General features: G+C 39.5%; 1 protein-coding gene across 1 annotated transcript; it reads left to right on the top strand.

Annotated features, from left to right (window-relative positions):
• The first annotated feature begins 883 nt into the window (after positions 1-883).
• LOC133901061 (ATP-dependent DNA helicase At3g02060, chloroplastic-like) lies at positions 884-11,497 on the top strand. Its single transcript, XM_062342358.1, has 15 exons — positions 884-1,569; positions 1,988-2,213; positions 3,077-3,322; positions 3,773-3,907; positions 4,252-4,376; positions 5,616-5,755; positions 6,235-6,305; positions 7,059-7,220; positions 7,585-7,671; positions 8,647-8,820; positions 9,707-9,751; positions 9,872-10,042; positions 10,139-10,324; positions 10,532-10,887; positions 10,985-11,497. Exons 1-14 carry the CDS (start codon positions 965-967, stop codon positions 10,631-10,633), a joined length of 2,475 nt encoding a protein of 824 aa, XP_062198342.1. The 5' UTR covers positions 884-964; the 3' UTR covers positions 10,634-10,887; positions 10,985-11,497.
• Positions 11,498-11,624: the final 127 nt, after the last annotated feature.

Here is an 11,624-nt window from a genome sequence, read left to right as displayed (position 1 = left end):
CTGGGGGCCACTGTTCGCAGCCCCGGGCACACCCTTCCCGGTACTCGGCTCTTCTGGTCGTCGGGGGACTTGGGTGCTCGGGGCCACTATTCACGGCCCTGAGCACTTTCTTCTCAGTCACTTGGTCTTCGCAGATCATCGGGGAACCCGGGTACTCGGGGACTACTGTTCGTGGCCCCGAGCGCCCTCTCCCGGGACTTAGTCTTTTCGTACCTCGCGGAGGTGAACCTCGCGGGAAGGCCCACGTGGCAGAATGCTAGCCCGGTCTCGGGATTCGGGGACCCCTGGTTCCTGATTCACCGACACAGAGACTTTGCGCACATAGCTTGCATGCTTGGCCAGTGAGAGGGCCGCAACTAGCTTGGACAAGGCTAGTGCAAAACGAATCCATCTATGGATTTGGCCTCTTCTCGTTTGTCCCGACCTAACCTAGTTTGGAGCAATCTATTGGTTTACTCTAATTTAGCTTAATTAATTAACTGTCATTTTGCTATAGGCTCTATTTGACATAGTGTATTATTAGCTAAAATAAACATGCTGTCTTATTGCTGATTTTGAAAAAATTGAAAAGCTGATTTCTGATAAAATGAACTAAAAACTGATAAAATGACTGAGAGTGATTTTTTTTGAAAAAGCCGATGTGTTTAGAATTTTTTTTATAAAAGATAATAGTTTTTAGCATAAACCATAAGCAGATTTTAGCAAAAATTATTTTTGCAATAAAAAGTTATAAGTTTCAGCTGTCTCATATAGAGCCGTAATGGCTCCACTTTATCCCTAGCTAATGTTCCGTGGAGAAAAAAAGCAAAGAAAAGAAAAATCTCCCGCCCATGCACCCGGTCCACGCAAACCACAAGAATTATCTGTTGGCCCGCCTCTTCCACTATCCACACGCTCCCGGCCGGCATGGCATAAACCCCTCCCCCTCCCATGTCCCCGCCCCTGCAGTAGCGAGTCCGCGTCCATGGCCACGCCCGCCCCTCGCGCCGCGCCGGCGGCGGCCCCGCTCCCGCTCCTCCTCCTCCGCCTCCACCCGCCGGCCCTGGTCCGCCTCCCGCTCCCTCGCCTCCGCCTCGCGGCCCCGGCCGCCACGGCGACGGCGGCCTCGGCCGCCGTCGCCCCCGACGACATATCGCAGCTCAACCACCGCCTCCGCGCCATCGTCCGCCGCCGCGACGCCGCCGCCGTTGCCCGCGGACCATCGTCCCCCGGCCCCGTCGACCCGGTCCAGGCGGAGGCCTACCTCCGCATGATCCGCGACCAGCAGCGGCTCGGCCTCCGCCAGCTCCGCGGCGAGTCGGAGAGCGACGACGGAGAGGAGGAGGACGGAGAGAGCGGAGGCGGCGGGGAGAAGAAGAAGGGGATGGCGGCGGGGAGCTCGCTGGGGCACCGGGTGGACCCGCGGGAGCTGGAGCCCGGGGAGTACGTCGTGCACAAGAAGGTCGGCATCGGCAAGTTCGCCTGCATCAGCGCCGAGGACGGCGTCGATTACGTCTTCATCCAGTACGCGGACGCCATGGCCAAGCTCGCCGTCGACCAGGCCGCGCGCATGCTCTACCGATACAACCTGTATGCCACCCTCCACACCCACCTTCCTCTTAGTCTGTAGCTCTGATGTATGTTACTACATTAGATCGTTTCTATGCCGTGCAGCTCTTTCAAATTGGAAAAAAAATGTGTGCCTTCAACTATTGAGCTGTCAATAATCCAGTTGGAAAATGCTAATTGGTGCCAATAATAAAAATTTAGACTTGTAACTTTCGGAGTACTAGCGGTTTTCCAATTCCGATATCCTGCAATGGGCAAGTTCAATTTCTGAATGCTTCATGTCCTTGCGATTTTTATGCACCGCCGCACTCGACCCCATTAAGCACATTACAATTTTTTTGCTTTTGTTTGTTCCATAGCAGGCAGCCGGGATTCACTTGATCTCTACTGGAAATTAAAATTCACGTTGACCATTTATCCAGATTCATGTCTTTTGTAGGCCTCATGAGAAGAAGAGGCCACGGAATTTGAGCAAGCTGAATGATAATTCCACTTGGGAGAAGAGGAGACTAAAAGGGAAGCTTGCTGTTCAGAAGATGGTTGTCAACTTGATGGAACTGTATTTGCAAAGGATGAGGCAGAGAAGACCTCCATACCCAAAGCCAGCGGCAATGGATGACTTTGCTGCTGAATTTCCTTATGAGCCTACTCCAGACCAAAGCCAGGTCTAGGTCTACTTGAATCAAATGCTATTTTTTTCCCTTCTAAAAACATGAGTTCGTGTTCCCTTCTTTTCTGTACAAGAGAAAAGTTGCTGTTATTATTTCACTGACAAAGATTATTGACCAACTGATACCCTGATGATTGCTTATGTGTGTATTTACTCGCCTCTAGATCTTGTTCAACATCGCACGATATCTTCCGTCCAAAAACCATCCCGTTGCCCGGTGGATATTTACATCTAGGGTGAAATGTACAGAAATTGTAGTTAGATTGCTTCCTGAGCTCCGGCACACATGTATTTGGTATTACTTGGGTTGAACTTAGAAGCCTTTCAGATCCTTTTACACCTGATTAAGCATATTTGAATTGTGTATTCATTCATGTGTAAGGCACCTGTTGCGACTTGTGATCCACCTATCTGAGAGATGTTCCACTCAATATGGCATAACCTATGGTATGCATTACTGTTATGTTAGTTCTTGTCGTCAAGGTTGAGGATCATGCTCACTATATCCTAAAATTGTAATCCGTGGAACTGTTTGTATCCCAATTCTGTGTGAGATCTAAATGAGATAGAACCAATCACAATATTTCTACTAGGATCCTACTACCCCGATCCTGTTAACATGAAAATTGCCCTGACTAGGGTCAGAATTCTGATAGCCTTGCTTGTAATTGATATCTTCTTCTTGCTTCTCAAAATTTCTGCTATGATTTTCTGTATTTCCCACTAGGGCATGATAAAGTTTTTCTAGTTTCTGTGGTGGTATGTTTGATTAAGTAATTCATGTACTACTGTAAGCATGACAAAATGTTCTCAATAAACTTGACATACTGGCTTAAATGGTGTTCGTTCTAATGGCAGGCTTTTATAGATGTTGAGAAAGATCTGATGGAAAGGGAAACACCAATGGATAGATTGATCTGTGGAGATGTGGGTTTTGGCAAAACAGAAGTTGCAATGCGTGCTATATTCACTGTTGTATCTGCAGGATATCAAGCTATGGTTCTCGCACCAACTATAATACTTGCCAAGCAACATTATGATGTAATGTCTGAGCGTTTTTCCAACTATCCTGATATAAAGGTTGCCATATTTAGTGGTGCCCAGGTATGCCATGTTAGAAATCAGGTTTAGTCATACTGCAATACATTTCAAATTCGTTTCCCTTCTTCCGGAATACTCTATTTGTTTATAGTATTGTTTAACAAACAAGTATTAGTAAAACATATATCCATTCTGATCCTAGATAATGTTGTACCCTAATCTCCTAATTCCTAATAGTCTAACGTGAAGTGTGAAAAAAAAAATCATGTACTATCTTGTCACTGAATGTTCTTAATTATCAAATTATTATACAAATTTATTTTAAGGAAAATTCTTTTCTTACCTTTCTCTTCTGATAGTAACTTTTGTAATGGTAGTGTACTAGTGTTGATGTCAAGTGGGTTGCAAGCCTTGCAGGCCCCCAGCTATCAAAGAATTATATCATCAAATAAATTTATTTACTAAATAGGTCAACTCTATCAATTTTGTGAATTGGCAATCTCTTCTGTGCAGAGCAAAGAGGAGAAAGATGAGCTATTAACAAAGATTAAGAATGGGGATTTGCACATCATTGTCGGAACTCATGCTATTCTTACAGAAAGAATGGCCTATAACAATCTTGGTCTCCTAGTGGTGGATGAAGAACAAGTACTCTTATAAATCTTAATCCCTCTTCTTTTTCTGTCCTTGAAATGCTTCTTCTTTTGCTGTCATTTTTGTGTGGTTGCTTTTCTAGCCTGGTGGTGTTATGCATATTTTGATTATGATGATTTGGGTGAAGGACAAAAAATGATTATTTTAAATCTAACTAATTTATTTTTTTTCAAAGGTTGCAAGACTGATTCTCTGAAATTTAGATGATATCTAATTCACCATAGTTTATTGCTGTGATTGACATCTTGCATGAAAGTTTGGGTCCAATCAAAATTTGCTATGTATTACTTTTCTTTATGCATATATATCTTCATAAACTACATCATTCTTCTTTGCAGAAGTTTGGTGTCCAACAGAAGGAGAAGATTGCATCATACAAGTCTTCTATTGATGTTCTTACACTCTCCGCAACACCCATTCCACGTACTCTGTATCTGGCTTTGACTGGTTTCCGTGATGCAAGGTAAGGTGTGGTTGCAGTACCATGTACTTTCACCTTTCTTCCTGTTGAGATGAGATATTGTGTTCTTTTAGAGTATTAATTGAGATGGTTTATTGCATAGTGCAATGGTTACTAGTTGCCACTGCTTTCTTAAGATGATTCTTAGCTAATGATTATGACTAGAAATCAACAAGATATTACTTGCTGAGTGATCTAGTTTTGCTCCCGCTGAGAACATATGTTATGGGCAGGTGGAACAGATTAGAGCTATTAGTTACTGTAGCACATGTTACTATAGCACCTAGCCAAATTAGATTAGTTAGTAGTCTAAATCATATTCAATTAGCGATAAGATTAGAGATAAGTTATAGTTGGTTTTCCGGTTTCAGAATGAGTGTTTTCCTATTTTGTCATAGCGATTTTGCGATCATCAGTTTTCTTGTTTTATAATATGTGTTTTCATGTTTTGTATTAAAGATTTTACTGTTTTCAGTTTTCCTGTTTTATAATGTGTGATTTCAGGTTTTGTAAAAGGGATTTTCTGATTGTGAGCTGATTCGACGAGGTTGAATTGGCCAGCATGTTAAATACTTATTTAAGGCGCAACGCGTTAAATAGCGTGTATATATATAGGGTCACACTATTTAACACACGGCGTTAGATGTGATTAAGGAATCAATCAAGAAAGAGAGATCAATCTAGTTCCTAGTCCCCTTCTCCTATGTCTTGCCTATAGTTCTAAGTCTCCTCAATCTATAGTCCAATCCCTTCCTTAGCAGCTGACGCCGCTCGGCTATCTTCCTGGCGAGTGTTTACCCTAACAACATAACAATCTGCTGCTATTTCTCATTGGAGTGTTGTCCATCTGGAGTTAATGTAAATATAAATATAAAGGATGTGGCTTAATGGTGTTACTGTATTTTGGATGACATTCGTTCAAAAGATGAATAATAGCTAGCCTTTCTACTTTATGGTTCCAAATAAAACTTCTTGTAATAGTGCAAGGATCTCTATAAGAATACCATCTGTGGATTTTTTCCATTTTTGCATGTTAGATTTCATGGATGTTATAGCTTGCTACAAATTAGTCAACAATGAACACTACTGTGATTCCGGTAGATGATATGCTTGAAAAATAGATCAATGTTATTCTATAGTTTTCATGTATATGTTATTCTTCATAACTTAAACACTTTAGTTGCATTCAATTTTTATACTTCATTTTCTGTTTTTCTTATAGAAGTATATTTCTACTTTCAGTTTAATGTCTACACCACCACCTGAAAGAGTTGCTGTAAAGACATATGTGTCAGTATTTAGTAAAGAAAGGGCTCTATCAGCTATCAAGTTTGAGCTGCAGCGTGGCGGTCAAGTTTTCTATGTCGTACCTCGAATAAAAGGTCACAGCTTTTTTTATCTTTTCAGATGACTTTGTTCATGATAGACCCTCATGATGCATGAACCTGAAAATATTGTTCTTAATAATTTTCAGTTTACTTTTCTGTAAATTTGGCTTGTTATTACAGGAAACAGTTGGCCTGGTTGAGTTTCAAATTCACTGAATTATTATGTTAAATAGATAAATCCCTGGTACAAAACTGGCTTGGTTAACTTGGATTTAGCCTGTTTACTTGATATCTCATTTGAATGGTTGAACGATAGGAACTGGAACTTCACCACACTCTGGTTTCAACTCTTTCAGCTGAATCGCTAAAAGTCTCGTTTTACAACTGTGCATATGATTTCTCTCTATATCATATGGTGCATGGGATCTGATATTGTAAGAGATGCACTTATATGGACTTTTTGGTAAAAATAGTGCACTGTTGCCTTTTAACATGCATATGCATTTCTCATATTTCATTTCATTATTCAACAGCAATAGACGATGTGTTGCATTTTCTCAAGGACTCTCTGCCGGATGTACCAATTGATGTTGCTCATGGAAAGGTAGGTTGACTAAGCTGTTGAAGGAACACAACTTCTGCTTTACTGTGCTACTGCCTCTGTTCTCAAATAGATGTTTTAGAATGCTTGCAGTCAAACCTAAAAAACTTTGACCATTAGTACACAAAAAATGCTAGGATTCAACACATGCAAATGATACGAGTGGATTTGCCATGAAAAATACTTTCATATGATTATATGTTTAACAAATTTCACTAAGAAATAATTATAAAAAGCAATGTTACAACTTACAACATGTGTATTGGAGACCGTATTGATGTCCTAAACGTCAAGTAAAAAAGAACGAAGGTATTATTTCGTAATTGCTTTCTCCTTAGTGAACACTATCCATATTTGTGTACCCTGCATTGTATTAAAAACCAAGATGAAAAATGAGAATTGCCCACTAATTTAGCTTTAGCATCTTTCATTGTGGGATGTGGGTATGATATCCTGGTGTGGTTGGTTATTGACCAAATTAATTCAACAGGAGATTCTATCTGGGACGCACGGATGATCTTATTCTTCTATAACTCATATAATTTTGCCAACTATGGCTCTATGCTTGATTCATCTTTTTAAGCTTAAGCTGCCAACTTTATTCAAGTATTTATCTTAATGCTAACTGTTCCCTGGAAATATCTTGGGCGGACTACATTTGCTATCACAAGTTTGATTACAATTTATGTTCTACTTGCATAGATGAATGATGCTTTGGCCCCGCTGACCAAATTTCTAGTCAATTTTTTTCCACAGAAAGTGTCAAAGACCATACAACTAGCTATGGAAAAATTTGCTTGTGGAGAAGTCAAAATTCTTGTCTGCACACATATCATTGAAAGTGGAATAGATATTGCAAATGCTAATACAATGATTGTCCAGTATGCTGAACTATTTGGACTCGCGCAGCTGTATCAGGTAGCTTTATTTTCTTGTACATTTTTTCTTAGCCTTGTAGCAGAACTCTTTCATGTATCAAAGCTTAGATCATATTTATATGATTAATGGTTGAATCATGCTTAATTGACAAATAGCTAACTGGGCATCTTGTTAGAATATCTGCTTTCTGCACTTATGCAAATTGAGTTACAAAGAAGGGTATCTGGCTTGCTCCTGTTGTAGACTGTTATCAACTTGTCATACTTAACTGATTTGTATCTTCTCTACATAGATTGCTGCGAGATACTGTTATCATACTCGAACTAACTTGTGCCTCAGCTATTTTTGTGCTTTCTAACGAATGACCCTAAATCTCAAGTTCGCTTTTTTGCCTTTCCTTCAGTTACGAGGAAGAGTAGGACGATCAGGCAGAGAAGGTTTTGCATACCTCTTCTACACTGATAAGTCTTTGCTCTCAAGGGTTGCAATGGTGAGCTCGAAAGTAACACCTTCTAATTTGTTTTGTATCCAATATTTTGTTGCATAGCGTTTCTTTCTGATGCTGTAAGTACATGAGGGTATTATGCAATATGTGGAAGTTCTAAGAACAACCTTTTTTCCCCCTCGAACAAACAAGAGAGCTGCATATCTTTGTATTAATGAGAGAAGAAACGGACCGAATACACATGTTCTCCTCTAGAGGAGAAACCGAAACCACACACACGCACACACTTTCCTTAGCTTAGTTTAACATTCGCGCCACACACACGCACACACAAGGACTAAAAACACCACAACCTAAAGGAACTACTCCAGTCAACTAACTTTCAGGTTTAGCGTTGATGCTTCCTTATCCAACTTGCATGACCAGCCTTATTCTGGTGCCAAATGCAGTGAACTAAATTGTAGTGCTCCGTGTTCACTGCCTTCAGGGATCCAATGTTATTTGTGAGGAATTATTATTGTTTAATTTGTTTACCTCTGGTCCAAAATAGATATCATTCCAGAACATGTGCAGTCAACTTTTGACTACTTTGACGTTTGACCACTAACATATGTGAAGGTATTTAGTTTTGACACAAAGAAACTATTAGTAGATTTATCAGCAAAACACTGTTACTCCAGTTTGATTATAGAAACCAAATGTCTTACAAGCAGTCATCCGTCCTTACCAGCACCCCCCATCCCACTTGATTCTGCAATACTTCCGTGATGCATGAATTTAATCACATTTGTATATCATACATTCATGCCTAGGCCCATAATTTACTCTTTTAAGAAGGATGGCAGATCATCTTATGTGGAATCTAAAACTGTAACTATCCTATTTTTAAATGGACAATGGAGGCCCACCTCCCATTTACACGAAATGTTGCGAACTTTATTTCCCACTAAAGTATGTGATTTGCCCTCCAACCCAATATATTTCAGCTCTTCAATAGCTATTTACCATTTCCATCTACAGGATAGACTTGGAGCTATCAAAGAGCATTCAGACCTTGGTCAAGGTTTCCATGTTGCAGAGAAGGATATGGGTATTAGGGGGTTTGGAAGCTTGTTTGGTGAGCAACAATCTGGAGACGTTGCAAATGTCGGCATCGATCTATTTTTTGATATGCTTTTTGATAGCTTGTCAAAGGTATTCTCATTTTATCCATAGAATTCACTAATAATTTCCCCCCATTTTGTTCTCTTATTGGTGTATTTACTGCATGCTTTTGGACCTGTAATAGACTGTGTTACTCTGATTGTTTATATTTTGCATTCATGGCATAGGTTATCTAACATCATGTTGAACCTTAAGCAATAAAATATTTTTGCCTAGGAAATTTTATCAGACAAATGATCTTATTGATGCAATATGATGATGGAAACTGTATTTTGTAAGTTTTTTGGGAAAAGGTAGAAACATCCACCCAACTTGCAAGTTCTGAAACACTCTGAACGGTGTATCCTAACACATTGTAAACATCTCAGATATGAAAAAAAAATCACTAACAATGCAAAGCTATTTGATATGAAAAAAAAATCACTAACAATGCAAGATATTGTTCTAGTCCTTGTATATACATTTGCAAATTCACTTCAGTAAAGCTAGTTCACTTCTCAGAATCTGAAGGTGCATATTTCTTGGCCAAGGCGAGAACTCTGGTTGTGAACAATTTTCTGCTTCCTCTTATAGTAGTTTCTTGATCATGTAGTCCCCTTTTCCCAACCCTTCTATGTCTTTGTTTGCCTCTTCATGGATGCACATTTTTGTCTTTGTTGACTCTTGGGATTACTCAAAGACACTTAAGCAGTTTTACGTGCACTACACGTTCTCGAAAAAATTAGGGCAATTTTAGTTGGTCCTTATGCATCAACCTGTATATTCATATTTTGCAATTCCAATTTCCAACTACCGGGGGTGAAATGAATTGTGCTTTCATATAAAAAAAATGAGTACACTTGTGAGCTACCTTTAATTACTGCATGACATGTTATTTCACGCAATAATTCTGACAAGATTATTTCTACTCTTTCAGGTTGATAAATTTTGTCTTGTACCCGTTCCTTACAAAGATGTTCAGGTGAACTAAAAAAAAATAGTTCTCTTTTTGGGTAGAATAGCTTTTTTATGCAATAAATTTGTCAAGATATTTTGCGATTTATACAAACCAAGTGTCTGAATGTCTCTGTTCTTTGGGCAGCTGGATATAAACATTTCTCCGCATCTCTCCTCTGAATATATAAGTTACCTTGAAAATCCAGTTGAATTGCTCAATGAAGCAGCAAAAGCTGCAGAGAAAGATCTATGGACTTTAATACAATTCACAGAAGACCTTCGTCGACGATATGGAAAGGAGCCCCGTGATATGGAGGTTCACCGATGCTAATATTTTATGCCTCCATGATCAGAGTTGACGGTTTACGTTTAGTAGCTTACTTTGTTGTGTGTTACTTTCCTTCTCTTACAGTTGCTATTGAAGAAGCTCTATGTAAGGCGGATGGCAGCAGATCTTGGTATCAGTCAGGTATATCCATCTGGAAAAATTATCCTCATGAAAACAAACATGAACAAGAAGGTATTTAGGCTCATGACAGAAGCAATGACTTCTGAAGCATATCGAAATTCCCTATCATACGCTGGAAAGGAAATTAAGGTAAAGATCGATCCATGTGTCCCAACATATAATTTCATGTAGCACATAAAGATATACAAGTATTATCAATTTATTAAACATGTAGCACATAAATTCCCTTTCTAGGTGTACGTGGAGGAACTTGAATTTACATTTTCAATTTCTACCATTTTTAACATTTTATGTCCATTTTTAATTCCTTTTTGACAACTGTGCTCTTTTTTGTAGGCTGAACTCCTCGTCAGTTTGCCAGACACACTAATTCTGAACTGGCTTTTCCACTGCTTAGCAGACTGCTATGCTGTAATACCAGCCCTTGTGAAGTACTAGATTATACTGTCATCAGAAGTGAAGGTTTCCGCCACTACCATGACAGGGAATAAACTATCCATGCTCAAGAGAATGGTCTATCTGAGAAAGCAATCTTGGCTATTTGTTTAGTCTGCGACGGATGGTTCTTCCTTGCTTTGGTATTGGCACTCAGGGACTGGCAAGCCAAGGCATGCCCAATCATACGCAATACTTATTCTAGAAAAGCTCCATCAAAGTTGTTAACATAACGGAGTAAACCTATACACAAACTGGTATTCTCTTGAACCTTCAAGCTTCTGTTCTTGCAGTTCTTTGACAACTATTCCTTGTATTGCCTTCCCTATGTGACGTCTCCTGCAAAATTTGCAGGAGGATGCTCGATGCGAAGCCGCAGAATGCATTTCTACAGTCGCTAATAACGGTGGTCGATGGATTGCGTGTTGCGCAGTCACTAACGTCAGATGCAGCATGACATAGTTAAATCCATTGGGAAGCGATTCTACCTGACAAAATAGAACATATTCAAAATTCTTCTAGGAATTTTTGATAGATGAACTATCGAAATGTTAACTTGACTAGCTGTTAGGGCCTTGTTGTTGACCTGACACCATTTGTTTGACAAAAAACATTAGCTATCAGAGGGGAACTTGGGCCCAATTGAACTGTAAGTCAATATATTTGTTGTAAATGCCTACCCAAACAGATAGTGACACTGATTAGTGGTTTAGCACAACAAGTTGTGTAACAGCAAGATTTGTCCTTCAAATTTTGTAGCTTAGCATAGTAGATGATTGATGATGCAAAAAAGAAAAAGAAAACTGCAGAACCACACTCCGATCTGTTAGATGGGAAATTTGAATGAAATGACTTTTTATTTATTTATTTTGTGTGCTGGATGCTAAGTTTGCTGGTAAACTAGTCCTTGTAGAAATGACTATATTTTTTTATTTTGAATGAAATGACTATTTTTTATACGGAATCACTAATCCATTTCAAAATGAATTAGTGA

This window comes from Phragmites australis, chromosome 19 (assembly GCF_958298935.1).
Source record: "Phragmites australis chromosome 19, lpPhrAust1.1, whole genome shotgun sequence".
Lineage (NCBI taxonomy): Eukaryota > Viridiplantae > Streptophyta > Magnoliopsida > Poales > Poaceae > Phragmites > Phragmites australis.
Note: the sequence above shows the minus strand (reverse complement) of the source record. Positions and strands in the feature narration are given on the sequence as shown.

Excerpts from the sequence above, each read along its gene's own strand:
- LOC133901061 (XM_062342358.1), top strand. The coding sequence starts at position 965 with ATGGCCACGCCCGCCCCTCGCGCCGCGCCGGCGGCGGCCCCGCTCCCG. Across the intron at positions 1,570-1,987 it reads ATGCTCTACCGATACAACCT|GCCTCATGAGAAGAAGAGGC; the intron begins GTATGCCACCCT and ends TGTCTTTTGTAG. Across the intron at positions 3,908-4,251 it reads TAGTGGTGGATGAAGAACAA|AAGTTTGGTGTCCAACAGAA; the intron begins GTACTCTTATAA and ends TCTTCTTTGCAG.